General features: G+C 37.7%; 2 protein-coding genes across 10 annotated transcripts in view; one reads left to right on the forward strand and one right to left on the reverse strand.

Moving 5' to 3' along the window:
* The first annotated feature begins 594 nt into the window (after window positions 1-594).
* Window positions 595-1,482, forward strand: LOC103722821 (cryptic loci regulator). The gene is made up of 2 exons (XM_008813515.5): window positions 595-1,060; window positions 1,172-1,482. The coding sequence occupies exons 1-2, from the start codon at window positions 686-688 to the stop codon at window positions 1,325-1,327; spliced, it is 531 nt and encodes a 176-aa protein (XP_008811737.2). The 5' UTR covers window positions 595-685; the 3' UTR covers window positions 1,328-1,482.
* Window positions 1,483-8,835: 7,353 nt separating this feature from the next.
* The window catches only part of LOC103722823 (uncharacterized), a 43,930-nt gene continuing 36,238 nt past the window's right edge, over window positions 8,836-16,527 (reverse strand). For 4 of the 9 annotated variants that reach the window (XM_017846595.5, XM_089927055.1, XM_089927054.1 and 1 more), the window contains 10 exons: window positions 13,249-13,332; window positions 12,467-12,582; window positions 12,276-12,377; window positions 12,074-12,190; window positions 11,815-11,871; window positions 11,654-11,720; window positions 11,520-11,573; window positions 10,922-10,996; window positions 10,794-10,829; window positions 10,448-10,702 (listed from right to left, as the gene is read on the reverse strand). In XM_017846595.5, the coding sequence (XP_017702084.2) occupies window positions 10,568-10,702; window positions 10,794-10,829; window positions 10,922-10,996; window positions 11,520-11,573; window positions 11,654-11,720; window positions 11,815-11,871; window positions 12,074-12,190; window positions 12,276-12,377; window positions 12,467-12,582; window positions 13,249-13,332 (843 nt within the window). In that variant the 3' untranslated portion in view covers window positions 10,448-10,567. Of the gene's footprint in view, window positions 9,034-10,447; window positions 10,703-10,778; window positions 10,830-10,921; window positions 10,997-11,519; window positions 11,574-11,653; window positions 11,721-11,814; window positions 11,872-12,073; window positions 12,191-12,275; window positions 12,378-12,466; window positions 12,583-13,248; window positions 13,333-16,527 lie in introns of those variants that run through there. The other 5 variants (XM_088709818.2, XM_088709819.2, XM_088709817.2 and 2 more) reach the window with 4 other exon arrangements.

Below are 16,527 nucleotides of genomic sequence, written 5' to 3' on the forward strand. Positions count from 1 at the left end.
ATTCTTGTAGTTATATTCTACAGGAATCAGGCTTGATGGCACGTCTCATGCGCAGTTTTTTAAGAGCGTGCCTAAATCTTCGCACATGTCATAGCTCATGGGCTTATTGGTTTGTAAAGAAAACAAAAAACACATGGCGGTTCTTTTTTTCCTCCTACGAGATTCGACATTAAGAGTGTTGGTTCAATATGAGCGATATCTAAATAAGTTGTCCAATCCAAATCCAACAAAAAATCCAGCCTAAACACTAAACTTGGAGAATGCATATAGTTCTTCAATTTTTTTTGTGTTTTCTAACCATTTCCAAGCTAAGAAGGTAACAAAGCATTTACCAAATTTGGAATAGGGTTGATAAGACGACTAGAGATGCTTTGAAATAAGAACTATTTCAAGCTACAAGTCGATTATTCAAGATCTTCCTTTATATATATATATATATTTTAAGAAAAAAGCTCGATGAACTCGCGAGATTTAATCCAACGGTTTAGGAAGTGCTGGGACGTGGTGTTCACTTTGAAACCGCCGGATTTAATCCAACGGTTCAAAATCAGCGCCCGAGATTTGAAGGGGTAGGGTCATCGAGATAAGGGGGAAAAAAAAAAAAAATCAACTTTCCCCCTTCTTGTCGTCCTCCCACCTCTTTCTCTAATTCCATTTCCATTCCCGCTTTGATCTCCAACGGCGAATGGCCGTCACGACCGACTCCGCTAGGGACGACGACGAGTGGGAGATCTGCAATGACAATGGCTTCGTCTACAAGCGCCGCCGCCGCCGCTGGACGGCGGCGGAGGCGGAGGAGGAGCGGCCGCCGCCGTCAGGCGAGACCGAGGCCGAGCTGAGGCGCCACCGGAGGGAGCGGCGACGGCGGTGCCTCATCGGCCTCCGGGAAAAGTACCGGAGAGAGCTGGAACAGTGGGAGACCTTGTCCTTCACCTTGCTGGACTTGACCTCCCCCATCCCCACCGCCCCCGCCGCTCCTCCTCCTCCTTCTCCGCCGCCGCCTCCGCCGGAGCCTCCGGGCGGTGCTTTAGCGCCGTCGATTGATGATCTTCTCTCTCAGGTACCTGCAGTGATGTCCAACGAGAAAGCAATATCTCCACTTTTAGGGTTAGGGTTAGGGTTAGGGTTTTAGCGTAATTCTGTGTTTTAGTGGATGATTTGGGGCTTTCAGGTGGAGTCTCAGGAAGCGATTCTGCGGAAGGTATCGGAAATTTGCGACTCTGTGGAGTTGGTCTGCAAGGGACAGGAGGAGAGATTGGCGGAGTCTCTCATCAGCCTGCCAATTTGGGGAAGCCCTCGGTCTCTCATCGCTTCTCTATCAGATTAGTTTAACTGTAAAGGTTTTAACTCCAAGGGGCATTTTATGTTCCTTTGCCATTATATGTCTGTTGTTTTTACTCAACCGACTTGTGTATGTATATGTATGACTTGCCTGCTTTGTTTTGCAAGGAAATGAAAGCTATGGTGTTTGTTGCTCTTTAATGCTGACCCACCCTTGGTTTTTCATCGAAATAAAGTATGTTTTCAATTTGCTGCTTCTCATTTTCTGCCTTAGGTTTGGTTGGGAAATTGCGGATCACGGCCTTCCAATGAAATGAATTTCAGATGTCTGAATATGAAGAACAGGTGGGATAAGTGAACTTTTATTACTATAGTAATCTCAAATTTAGAATGAGTAAAGTTTGCTTTTTGTGTTTTTTAGATGTCTTTGCTTTTCTGCAACTCTGAATTATAGAGGAATAAGTCACAGATACTGTTGATCTTTATCATTCAGTGCAAGTTTCCATGGGAGGTTAACCGATCTAGAGTCTTCTCAAATTGCCTTCCTATACCTTGATTTTTATGCAGAACTATGACCTTCAAAGGCTGCTGATTTGATGATAACAAAAGATGTAAGCTTGGAACTGGTGCATGCTCCCACTGATTGTATGCTCAAGAACATGTAAACATTAAAGGATATAATAGAACATTGAGAGAGGCAACTTGGTCAATGCTGGAAATAGAACATCATTGGAACATTTAAAACATATACTGGGTTGTTGTGGGGATTGTTCAGAAGGACATTTTCAATTGGTCTAGACTATGGTTGGCTTGATTTGACTATTCCTTTGCACATGAGATGGATGAAAGACCCTGATGATTCAACCTTGGTGTATAATGAAGCTATGTTTGTAGATATTGTTGCTAACTGGGTATTAGGGTTATAGCTACACAAGGATAGTTAAGCTAAATAATGAAAGATTTGTTGGTTTTGTATAACCACATACATGTAGACATATATGTGAGCACACATACATGCATGCATACATATATACATCCATACATCCATACATATATGTGCATTCATTATTATTTTCATTAAAATGATGGTTCCATCTCCATGGTCTATATCGCTTAGGTGTAAAATCTTCACAAATGTTCAAAGGCAATTCAAATGCATTAGTTATGCATACTCTTGTGCTAAACTTGCAACTAGGGGTGCAAATGGGTCGGGTCGGGTCCTGAGTGACCCCAACCGGATTCGGTTTTTTGTTCGGATCCTAATTTTGGACCCAGACCCGACCCAGTTGAAAATCGGGTTGGGTCGGGTCGGGTTCACGCCTTCAATTTTTGACCTAACGGGTCATTCGGGTTGGGTCGGGTTCATGTATAACCTAGATCCGACCCAAATTATTCGGGTACGGGTCGGGTTTGGGTCTGGGTCACGTCTCCAAATACCCTGACGAGAAACCAAATCAACCTGAAAAGATCGCATTTTTCACAACCTTTCTAGAATTTAAAAAATTAATCTGGTGAAAGTTCATCTCACAGAAGAGGCAAAAAGGAACAGTGATTTCTGCTTAACTAGCAAGTTCCAGATGCAAGGATTAGTTCCAAAAGAAATATGCAGTAAGCAGGAAGCTTGGGATAAATTTTGAAAGGCATAAAAAAACCCCCTCTAAATCAGAGACCTAGAACAAAAGAAAAGAGACTTATAGTCATAAGAAAATAAATAGATGGCCGCAATCCAAGTATGAAAACAAGATCAATAATGTAAACTATCCGCCGGAAATTATACAAATAAAACAAAAGCATTGTCCTTGCTATTCATAAAGAATCAAACATGAGATTCATCACCCAGGCTATACCAAAATCCCAAGATTGGCTCTGAACAACTCTTTATGAGCCTTTTTGCTTTCATTTGCTAGCGATCATCGAGCAAGAATCCAACCAACAACAACATCGCAGCCAAAAGGTAAAGAAGGGACAGTCGGACAGAGTCTTCTCCTGATCTAGGGTTCCTTTGCTGTAGCCCTTCGAAATAGAGAATGAATGAGAGGAGGAAGAATCGAAGAAGGGACCTGGGGCAAGTTGCAGACCTAGGGTTTTGGTGGAGGGACATACCTTGGGAGAAGGGACGAAGCATGCCGAAGTCGCTGGACGTCGAAGAGACTCGCGGGCACGTAGAAGGGGGAGATCGATCCGAGAAAAAGGGACAGCCGGACAGGGTATTCTACTCTTCTCCAGATCTACGGTTCCTCTGCCACAACCCTTTGAAAGAATCAGGGTAGCCAGACAGGGGACTCAGAAGCGAAGAAGGGACTTATGTCTTATGGGCTATGGCTAGCTGGCTGAAAGCCTGTGGGCCTGAGGACTCACGGGACTCGGAGCGCTTTTTCCTTGTGGGCTGCGGCCTGTGGGCCTGCGGGTCTAAAGGGGTAATCCGGGTTTGGGTTGGGTTGGATAGGGTCTTTTGGTAAACGATCCAAAATTGACCCAAAAAAATGGGTCGGGTCGGGTCGGGTTCGGGTTGGGATTGGGTACCTGACTCGAAAAATAGAACGGGTCCAATTTTAGGACTTGACCCGGCCCTGCGGGTCCTAACTTTCAGGTCGGGTCGGGTCTACGCGGGTCATGGGTCAACCCGACCCATTTGCAGCCTTACTTGCAACTGATGATATATTGCCTTGTGGTCTCGGCAAATTAGAGCCAATTCTCATTACCTTATTAAGAGACATGTATTGTATTTTTCTGAAGAAAGGTTCATGAATTTTCCTATTATAATTTCCTATATTTTATTAACTAAACTTATGGTGAGTCCTCTCCACGGAAAAAATGTAATACCATGCTATCTAATCCTTCAGAGGTTTGTGGTGCCAAACAGACGAGCTGTTCGTGAGCATCTTGTGTTTGGCTTGAAATTCAACATGAACTCGACTCATTCGACTAGGAAATGAGTTGACTAGAGCTAAGCTCGCTCAAGCTAAGCTTGATTAAGCTTGACAAATAAAGAAAGAGTCGGGCTCTTTCTTTATATTATGTTAGAGATTAATATAATATACATGCAAAAGAAAAATTTATTTCTAACATTGAGATATAATGGTACATATTGGCTCAAACTAATATATAAAAGCCTCAAGGAACCTCAAGCCGTCACTTGTATTTCTTAATGAGTTGCTTGAGAGCAGCTTGATTTTGGCTCAAAATTAAATGAATTTGCTTGAGCTTGGCTCGAATATGAAAGGAGACAAGCTATAGCTAGGCTTGGCTCACTTGAGCTTGGCTCGAATATGAAAGGAGACAAGCTATAGCTAGGCTTGGCTCACTTGAGCTTGGCATGTTTACACCCCTATAAAAGGGTCAAGCATCTTTCTTGAATGACCAGGATAAGATTCAGTTGATGATATAATTAAAATCAACAATCCTTTGCACATCCATGTAGAGTTAGCTTCATGAATCCTTTAAGCAGATGGCTATCAATAGGTATGCCTTTGTTAATAAAAGCTTCTTTTAATCCTCATTTGATAGGTTCCATCTAAATCATCCCAGTTCTTTCCCTCCTTTTCCTATCATTCTGCACAAACCTGGGCTGCTTTTCTTGCTTAGGCCTCCTTTGATGATGTTTGCACAAGCCATATAGCTTTGATAGTCAATTATCTGCCGGTTCGTCTTTTATTGGTGAAAATCTTAATCTTCTGTTGGTATGCTCATTTCCTTTGTTACGCCACAACAGTTTAATTTGAAAAAGTTTTGTGAATTGTTATTGTATCCTTCAATAATATTTGTATGAGATGAATTTAACATAGGAAGAAAACGAGCCAACGTGAATCATTGATCCTTAGACCAGAAGGTCATTTCTTTTCCTTTGAATGACATATTTTCATCTTTTATAACCATTAACAATCCTTATCCCTTGTATATCAAGTTAGCTTTGCGTATCCTTTCAGCAAACTGTGTCATCGATATCTTCGAGCTCTCTCAGTGCGCTTCTCAAAGCCTTGTCTGGTAGCTACCATTTAGGTTCTCTCCTCATATCCTTCCACACAAGCCTGAGTAGCTTTTTATTTAGGCCTCTTACTATAGTTATTGCACATATCCTATGATTTTTATTCGTAAATTTTCCATCAGTTTATGCTTTATTAGTGAAAGTTTTGTGCTTCCTATAATATACTCATCTTTGAAACTGCAAGTTTTAACTGTCTTGGTTTAGTTTCCACTCAAGCGAATTTGGATTAATCCTGATTTGGGGTATCAGTTGATATCAGTCAACTCTTTTCTTTGACTCAAATTTACTATCACTAATATAGGTTTTGGTCAAAAAATGAAACTTATCTGTAAACTATTTAATATAAGGGATACATATAAATTCTCAAGGAAATATCACAAGATAGATTGTGATAGTGATTGCAACATCTTGCCAAATGTGAATGCGGGGAATGAATTGGGATGACATGCTGCTTCCTGCCCTCCTTTCATCTTTTTCTCGTGCAGAATGAGCAACCAGGGGCCATTGCATCCCATTTGTGTGCACATGAAGGGAATTTGACAAGATATTGTGATTGCAATGTCTTGCAACCTAAACTGGTTCCTATTCTTGCCCCAAAAAAAGGGTTCCTGTTCACAAGGAGTGTTAAACTTGCTTGTCAACTATGTGAAATATCTAGAATCTTGGTTCCTGCCAAATTTCTAATATTTGAGGACAAACTATTTGAGGAAAGTTTTTTTTTTGGTTTCACTTTTAATAAAAGATTTATATTAATGTTCTAAATTTTCAATCTTTATACAAGAAAGTTATTGTTACAATGTTTAGTAATTCCCAAATTCACAATGGAAATTTCTACAATGAATTAGAAATTTTACTGTTTTTTTCTTTCTTTCTTTCAAGAGAAATGTAAACAGAAGATGCCTTAGCATGAAATAACATTTTTAGCATGTGAGTTGGATCTTGACATGATGACTTAATTTTTATAAAGAGCATAAGATTTTATATAAATATGATCTATATTTCATTGAAAACGTGAGGAATTTCACTAATTGGAAGCTTAGTATTAATACATTGGAGTCGCATTATTACAAATGTGGAAACTTCTACATCTCATATGCTTAATTTTTTTTAATAGTAAATTATGTATAAAAAGATAATTCTGTATTTAGGTGATTAGAGTATTCTCTATCATGAGCCCCAATCAGCAATTTCATTATCATTCTACTGATTATGATCTGTACTCGTTCATTTAATCTTTTCATACTCGATATTTTAGTAAGTAACAAGACAACTCACTATTATATGTGGCGATTAATATGAAAAAAAAACTATATCGTATATTGGGGATCTATTTCACTCTTGTTTTAACTTTTATTTTTGCTTTTTTCTTATGATTGCATGTTTTGGTGGACAGATACTTGTAGTTTGCGTCTTCTCACTCCCTATGGAGCTGGTTATTACATGTGTTAATGTTATGCAAACTTTTACGCCCATGTTGCTGACTTCTAGCTGCATGAGTCTACATGCATTTAGGTGATGTAAACAACCAAAGCTACATGAATTAACTTTACAATGATTGAATGAGGTTTTTTAAACTAAAGGTTGCATCATTCATTCATTTGTCAGCTTTCATTAGATATCCAAGTTAACTGGCATATGATATAACATTAAATGTGTAACATTCGTAATTCTGTTACTGCCAAATGTGAAATAATATGAAGCATGTTGTGCTGAATCTAGAAATCAAATTTATGTTGCTCATCTCTCGCATTGTGGTTGTTTGGAGAGTTAGCAGGTAAGTATCTGATTTTAGGTCATCTTTAGGAGTTCGCAGTGTTTGCTTTCATTGGGATGACATGAAGATATCTCAGTTATATTTGTTTATATTAGTCATAGAAAATTGCCATTTCAAATGATTGACAGATAAAGCTATTGCTACAGTTCAAATTAAACAAATGTATTTTGAATGATCCATGTAATTTCATATTTCAGTTGTCTAAGATTATGGCCCTTGACATGATGTATGCAAGATGTTCAACAAATAAACCTAGGAACAGTTAATTGCTTTTTGCATATTCAACCTCTGACCCTTTATAGTTGTTTTTGTACGCCATTGTTGAATAATAGATCATCAGGATTGCACAGTTGTGTTTTCAATTGTGGTTATCATATGTAAAGAACTAAAGGATGTCCATTCAGATATTCTTCTTTATTTGTAGTGGGAAAAGATAAGTCATATACCTTCTATATGTCAATTACAGGGTCAACCTTTTTAATGCTTTGTTTTTGTTTTTTTCTTTCAGAATCAAGTAATTGTCCTGTCTAATGCTTTCTTTTAAGTCAATTGTTGCAATAACTTTTGTGAGTTTGTCAAATAAACACTGCCCAATGCACACTTGACAAGAGTCTATAAAAGGTCTCTATCACTAAACACTAAATCAAGATTTCTTCTCTCACGTTTGTGTACAAACGTGGTGTGACATAAGTCTGGAGAGCAGTTTCTTTTCTAAATTCAGGTAGAGTTGGCAGAAGTTCAGCATTCTCACATTTATGTGGGAAGTTTGTTGATGAGTTATGAACTGCAAGAATCAATAATTTCTCTTTGTTGAATTTCATTTGTAAATACTGCTGCATTCAAAGGTGAAAGTGTTAAACATGTTGGATGTTCTGTTTGGTGTGTAGATATTGATTTTTTTTATATTAAAACATATCAAGGTTTTAAACACATTATGTTGTTACAATGGATCCCTACCAAAATTGTTATTGACCGTTATAATGGTTATAATAACCCTTGTTTGCCTCAAAAAGCAGTGTTTGAAATTTCTTTATATTAAAATAATTATTGTTGGAATGGTCATTGTAATGGAAAATAAGGGGCAATGAAAGGAAAAAAACAGCGTTATCTTTCTCTTTACTTTTCATTGGATAAAAAATATTATTTTGGGACCATCCAGTCATTTTTGGCCTGAGTCTTGATGAAAAAAAATTGAATTAAAAAATAATATTTTGTTTATAGAAAGTTGTAAGTGAAAATAATGACTGTTATTTCATAGTATAATGGGCTGTTTTAATGCTAAATAGTGAACTAAAGGGCTATCATATTTTCCCCTTTGTTATATATAAAATATAATGGAGAGGTGCTGTCGCACCTAATGCTGTTTTGGTTCTCAGAAAAGGCGTCTGTGTGAGAACTGGAATTTTTCTGCATAATTGGCTGGATACCATCGCCTTTTTCTGCATATTATTTGGTACCCAAGCTTTTGTTAGATGGAAAAGTAGTCTCCATACGTTTCATCTCTTATTTCTGCTGTTGCTATGACAATCTGGTGGTTAAATATAATTTAGCTCTATAATATCTGACCTCCAAGTTTATCTATATGTGCACTGTTTGATGGAGAAATTATATTCTACACAGCGTGCACCACGTGGCCATACACACTGATATCCACAACCGCTCGTTCCTGTAACGGTGTATCAGCATGAGAGCTTGATGAATGGAGCCTACCAGCTGGCGTGCAGCGCTACGTGGTGTCTGCAGTGTCGGGTATAATTTCTTGGTGAGGAACTAAATCTTGGAAATCCATTTAATCTTTGGACAAATACTTCTAGCTCATAGTGGCTGTTTTAATCAAAGCTCTTTCCTTTTTTTTCTCCTACTGGCCAAGGTTTCAGATCCAATATCTTGGTTATCTCGGTGGCTGGCTAGCCAAGATTGAAATGGATTGAGATCTTGGTTTGATTTGACCAGAATGGAAAAACAGAGCTAAAACAGTGGGGACTGAGATATTCTGAAAACTTATAATAAATTAAACTATTTTCACTTGAGACATTAATTTGCATATTTAGAATTCAAAAAATATTTTGAAACTGGAAAAGCTTGACTTGGAAAATTTTTGCCTGAAATTCCAAAACTGTATCAGCCAATATATGAATGGATATTTCTCAGCTTATGTCGGCCAAGATGTATAGAATCGAGATATAAATTGTATCACATCCATCCATGAATTTTAAAACTTGAAAAGCTTGACTAAAAAAATCTTGGCCAATATTCGCATACCCTGTCAGCCAATATATCAATGTATCGCAATATATTGGCTTATACTGGCCCAGATAAATAGGTTTGAGAGATATAGATTAAATCACATTCATCAGCGACAAATAGCAGCACAAGCTTGTACCTCAGCCAAGATGAAAACATTGGTTTTAGGTACTACTACTAAACACCTAAATACAATAATAAATATTGGATTCAACCAAAAGTAAGGGGATGGAAACGCTGCTAAAATGGCTAGTAATTAGTTTGCCTTTCTTTGAGAGCTCATAATGTTAATCTTTGATGCAGTAAGAAAATGCAGTGATGGTTTGATTGGTTCAATCTCACAGGCGAAATGGTAACGGGTTTGGTAGAGAAAACTCTAAAACCAGCAACACCAGGATCCTGAGGTCCCAAATATTTTAAAGGTATATTGTTATTCATTTTTTTTTAAAAAAAAACGAGTGCAAGTATTAAATATTTTGGGTGCCCATAGCAAGTCTCCCTGTATCCTTTACATTCGTCCACCCTTGGCCTTCTCCGTCCTACCCAACCCCCCACCCCAACCCCACAGCCACACACACACACAAAAAAAAATCCTGCTGTGTATGCTCCATTTTCTAATCATCTGCTGATGGCTGAAATTGAATTATCAAAGCCAGCATTTTAAATTTCTAACTCAAATGCTAAATGCAGTCATTCTGGAGCTGGAGCTAAAAAAAGAGAGAGTAAACTTAATATTAATATTAAAAAAAATCTATATACTCTACGATATCAGTCTTGATATATATCTATCGTCCAATTTAATGATAGGGTTTTTTTTTATACGAGTACTCTTCTAAAAATTTAAATTTGTGTTGATACCATCTTAAAATTGATATTTATTTTTGTATCCTCATAAAATACTGTTTTTGCACAAATACTTTTAATATAACGGTTCTTCCGTTAATAAAATCATATTTATTTTAATTAAAAATATAATAGAATATTGAAACTATTTTCTTTATCCCCCATCACGATCACCTTATAAATGTTTTTTTTTGCACATCTATTCATTAAGGGCATTTTAGTTATTTTAATTTAAAACCGTTAATTTTTAATATTGTTAGATGATGTAGGTATATATGTAAAAACATGGATAAAAAAAGAGTAGAATAGTAAAACAAGTGTTTTATGAGGGTATATATATGTAAATATTAATTTTGGAAGGGTATTCGTGTAAAATTTAAAATATAGGAGGGTATTTATACAAAAAAAAAAATCCTTACAATACTAATCTATAGCAGCCATCATGTTGGGGGAGGGAATCCGATCTCCATGTAGTATGCTATCTCCATTCGTTTTTGGAACATCCGCCACTCTTTGTGGCACCGCTCCTCCACCTGGACGTTGCCAAACAACAACCAGCACAATGAACAAACCCTCTGTCACATAATTGCGGAATCATAAGAAAGAATAAAATGTTTGCTCTAACAAAAAGGGCTAAAGCATTCGTGATACATGCAAGTCCCATACCGCTTCCCCTGGTTTTTTTCCATTAACAGCCTGGCCCTGTGGTAAAATACCAAGTAAACAAATTTTAGCAGAAAGTTCATCAAGTCTCCATCAAAAAAAAGAAAAAGAAAAAAGAGGTTTTGTCTTGCCTGGTTCGCAAGTGAAGGAATCACTTGATGAACGATCCACTGAGAATCTACCACTCCTATTTTCTCGTGAGCAGGCTGAAGGCAATATGAGCACAGTATATGTAATCAGATAATTGGGATATCATGAAAATGTGACCGAAAAAACCAAAGTTCATATTGGTTATCCTTCCAAATGCAGGATTTTTTTTTTTTTTTTTTTTGGGTAAAACGGGCATTTTATATATTACGAGTACAGATACATCTAATAAAATCAGAAAACAACAAGTCATGGAGTGTTCTAGGCAACTTCTTTTCTCCCACCCATAAGGTATTCTCAGAGTGGCAGGCCACATAAGCAGCTACTCAATTTGCAGCTCTGTTGGCCTCTTTGAATACATGCTTGGCCTGAAAGGCCACTCCATCTCTTACCATCGCCCAAATGTTCCGAAGTAGGGGGTGACCTTCTCTGCCACCATTCGGACTCCGAATGCGGGGTTTTAAAAGACAATCAAGTTCATGCGGTGTTTTTATATAGCATCAAGTATATCTTTCCTGCTTGGAGGACAAGTCGCAATGCATTGCCTACTAGTGGAACAGAAAAACTGTGAAAATAAAGTACCTCCACACATGTTCTAAGAGCAAAATCGAGACCCCATCCATGGACCAAGTCATTCTGCAGCAATAGACAATTGCATTTAATTTATATCTAGGCATGGAGACCCTTATAGCATGGATCAGCGGAGATGAACTTGCCTGAATCATATGCCACACACAGCGCCATGCATCTCGAGAGAAGACGGGCGCCATAATCTCGACAAACCTATAGATGGGATGACAAATGAGATCGAAGTGGATTCTAGTAAATCAGCAATGGCAATGCAGTATGGATGAGATGAGGAACCAAGAACTCTTACGCAGCACATGGTGGAGTATGAGGATCGAAACACCTGCCTGGTCTCTCCTTTGTTTCTCTGTTGCACAACAATCATGCACATCAATAAATGAGATTCACCAAATCAGCTTGTTACTATCTTTGCCTATATGCCGTATCCTTATTATTGCCAACATGACCACCAATCAAATAATTCTTTGGTAGGCTCAGTTATGCATCATAATTCAATATATAAATATATAATCGAAGATGAAAACCAACTAAAGTGACTCATAACTCACTTGTGGACCTCATGATCCCCTCTCCTTTCGGTCATTCGCCAGGTTATAGATCCTCTGTTTGGCATTAAACCAGGCTGTGATATTTCCAACCCATGTTTCTTTATCAGTTTAATGTACCTGGGTGTAAAAATATTGCGATTCCTGGTCAGCAGTGAGCTTCTAGAGTAGAATGAATGCGTGCATGAACAAGGCCGATACTTACTCTTCTGCATTAAAATGCTCTACACCTAGGTCTTCATCCCAGATAAATATGTACTCATATGGAGCCACGATGTCAGGGTGCAGAAATCGCTTCGCATACCACCTTAAACCAGCCATCAGCATCCAATGCAATTTATTAGTTTTCAAGCTATGCTGTAACAAGCTTCACTAAAACAGATCATTCTTTCTTACCATTTAGTCTGCCTCCTAGCGCTCACATGAATAGCCCGTTTTGACCACTCAAATTCATCCCATTCACTAGTTCGGCCATCATAATGGAACAGTAAGATCGTAAAGTTTTCAGAAAACTGCAATTTCATGATTCTTATTAAGTCAGGCAAGAACAAACAGAAAAAAGAAGCTATAATTTGAAAATGAAGTAGCTAGATTAATTGTAATTAGACAAAGCCACTGAATGACGAATTGCTTGTAATTATTTACTTTCAGTAGTACAATTGTAACAACCTAGGACATCACCCAAAATGGCTAGCCAGAAGATATTATTTGGGTTCCTTGATTCTGTATAAATACCTAAGATCTACCCAACAAATAATCGATGTGGGACTAAATACACGCCCGCACGGGTCTTCACATACTCCTCCCGTTTAAGCTCTGACGTCCTCGTCTATTCAAATCTAATCACAAATACCACGATCGGCCCGTGGTCAGTCCCAATGGAGACATGTTGGAGTGAGCCGGGTCCGCTCTGATATCATTTGTAACAACTCAGGACCTCACTCAAAATGGCTAGCCAAAATATATTATTTAGGTTCCTTGATCTTATATAAGTATCCAAGATCTACCGAACAAATAACCAATATGGAACTAAACATGCGCCCGCACGGGTCCTCACAACGATCTAATGCATTTTTCTTCCTCAGAAGAGCTAAAGCAATCACAGTATAACACTCTTATGGCTAACAATTGTTGACAGCCATTCTAAGAACCTTTACCATTGATGGTTCTTCACTAACCTTTTTGACTGCTGCATCAATATTTTTTTTCTGGTCATATCCAACTGCGAACGTTACAAGGTACTTCTGCTTGATGGTTAAGTCCTGCATATCACCAGACCAAAACATTATATTAGTTAAATAACAAAAAATGAGGTTAAGCACCACATATGCAAAACAGGTTGAAAACCATTCACTTTTCAAGTTGCTGGGCATGTTTCAACAAATCAAGCCAAAATACAATGATCAAAATGGCCATCGCATGATGGTTTTCTAATTTCCAATGGCAGAATTACTTTCAAGAAAAAGCTGGCGAGGTGTTATGTAACTGCAAATTTATCAGCAAAAGCATTTCTAAATCCAACTATGCATTTCCAACCATATGTAAGAGTATAGGAGATCAATAAGGTTAAGATTAAATATTAGGTTAAGCTGTGTAAAATTACTTTTAAAGATTCATACAAGAAAATCAGCAAAAGTGAAACATGCTAATCAGACCAATAATTTAAAGCTGGTGGGTTCATTAATCAACGACCATCAAAGAAACCATTAGAGAAACAATCTTTATTGTCTTGTATTTTGTTGTATCTATCAATTTAAGTTTTACACATGACAGAACAAAATTTAGTTTGTCTGAATATAATGACCTCACAGAGCAAACCTAATACAATGCCTATACATTCTACTAATTTTGAAAACAATCAAATACAACACTACAACTAGGGATGGCAAAAAGTAATCCAACCCATCGACCAGACCTGTATCGGACCTGCAATAAACAAGTTTGGATTTAAACTAAATAAGTTCGGGTAATAAACATGTTGACCTATCTTGATGTTTTTATTAAATGAATTAGGTTTGGCTTTCATATTCTTAGGCCCTGTTTGATAGAGCTGTTGGTAGTAAAGTTTTTGGAAGTAGAATTTGTGGAAGTATAGCTTTTTGAAGTAAAGCTTTTATAAAAAGATGTTTGCTGTTTGGAAACTACATTTCTGAAGTGCTGTGGAATTTTAACATGTGTTTGGTAAACAAACTGAGAAAATACTTTTAGTATGATAAAATAACCATAAAGAACATTGCATAGTATTATACAACAGAGTATAATAAAATATAATATGTATTAATATATAAATATATGATATAGTATGATATTACTGTAATATAATATAATATTATATAATATAGTAATATAACATCGTATACTATAGCATAATAATTTAATATAATATTAAATTATTTAACGTAAAAGAGTATTAAAATATAATGTAATATAATGTTATATTTATAGTATAATATAATAATAAAAGTATTAAAATATTATGATGTAACATGTTTGGCTACTTGGCAAAATGTGTATCAAAGTAAATACTATGTTATTGATGGAAGCTTTTGGACATAAGATGAGCTTTATATCTTTCTATTGATCCATCGTGCACACTCATTTATATCCAATAATATTTTCGTTTGCATGTTCTGGAACTAGGGACCAAATGCCCTAGTTTTGTAATGCATCAAATTCTTCATCCATAGCATTAAGCCACCCGGGTGTTTTTCTTTAGTTTCCTAGTCAATAATCTAAGATAGCATCTAAAGAAAATCCAAGATCCAGCTTGCGTGGCAGACAAAATATTGATCACTCGAAACAAAATCTAATGACTTGTTTTGCACACAAAATCTCTCATCTTTAATTATCCATTAAAACATAACGTAAGGAATATAATAATATGCCCTTCCACGTGCGAAAGCTTCCAGCTTCCATTTGCCTTCTTCCCATCCATTGGAAGGTCAAAAAATCTTGGCCTTTTCGTCATCGAGCATAGATAGATCCATTGGCAGCTGGCTCTTTAAGAAACCCGCCCCAACCGATCAAAGAACGAAGTAAGAGAGAGAGCGAGAGAGCGAGAGAGCGAAATAAAGAAGAGAGAATGAACTCTGCCGCTCTCGCGACAAGGCTTCTCAATGCGATCCCTACCGTAATTCCTCTTCCCCGTTCCTCTCCACGAGGTGTCGGCCATCGCGGAGGCGGCTTCCTCCATCACCAATCGCGGTCAATATCTGAGAGGTGACATCGCGGTCCACGCTCAGAGGAGGACCGCGATGTCGCCGTCCACGGTGAGAGGTGGACCGCGATGTCGCGGTCCTGTCTATCCCCCTCCATTCTCTCCGATGCCGACCGCGAGAGTAGGTGATGGAGGACGAGGAGAAAGAGGGAAAAAAAGAAGGAGAGAAGGGATCGATGGAAGAGAGGGACGACTCCATGATTGTTTCGGAAGTAAGGGAGAAGAAAGCTAATTTTTTTTTTGTTAAAACAAAATTTAAAATAATAGAAAAAAAATTAACAAAAAAATTGTCCACGGAATCATCCCGCCGGTTTTTTTTTAGTACTCTGCAGGTTTTCATAATAATATTTTTTTTATAATTAATATATTTTATTATAAATATTTTGGTTAAAAAAATTATAAATCAAAATAGCTTTTTTACCTAGCTTTTTTTTTTCCCTGAAGAAGCTCCATCTAAGGGCAGTGGTGGATAGAGCACTACTGCATGCGGCAGAGTTCGCTGGCATCACTGGGATTTCATTTGTAGGGTTAGCTAGGAAAATTTGGGGCTGCCACTCATCTATTATAGCGCTCAGGAGTGTGTTTGTTTTTTTGAGTACCCCACCCTCTAGCTTCTTTAAGATGAATTTCGATGGCAGTGTGGCCGAGGGAGAAAGATGCGAAGGCATGAGATTTATCATCCGAGATCATGACGCTAGATTGGTGGTAGTAGGGGGCGGCAGATCTTCCATATGTCCGTTGCGTGCGCCGAGCTCAAAGCAGCATGGGAGGGCGTTACCTATGCGAGATGCGTTCTGGGTGCGGACTATATTCTTATGGAAGGAAACTCGGCCACTATAATCGAGCGGGTCCGAGGTCAGGGGTGCTCTGCAGAGAAGAGGCCGATGCTTCATGACATCTGCTGACTACTGAGAGAGTATGACTTCTATGTTTATAGAGAGGCAAATTGTATCGTAGACTGGGTTGCCTTCTTCGCTGCACATCACTCGGAGGGTTTCATCTGAGTGGATCATGCATCCGCGCTGAAGCTTCTCTGTAGCCACTTGTTCTCTGATTTTGTTGGCCGCATTTATACTCAATGAATGTGAGCTGCCGTTGTAAAAAAAAAAAAATTTATTAGAAACTTTTTTCAAAAAATTATTTTATTTTTCTGGCAAAACTAAAATAATTTTTTAAAATTTTTAAGTAAACATCTCATTTCATCTAACAATATTTTTTTTTAAAAAATAATACTTCCTAC

The sequence above is a fragment of the Phoenix dactylifera genome, chromosome 13 (genome assembly GCF_051530095.1).
Source record: "Phoenix dactylifera cultivar Ajwa chromosome 13, Ajwa_hap1_PhDact_Kaust_v1.1, whole genome shotgun sequence".
Classification (NCBI taxonomy): domain Eukaryota; kingdom Viridiplantae; phylum Streptophyta; class Magnoliopsida; order Arecales; family Arecaceae; genus Phoenix; species Phoenix dactylifera.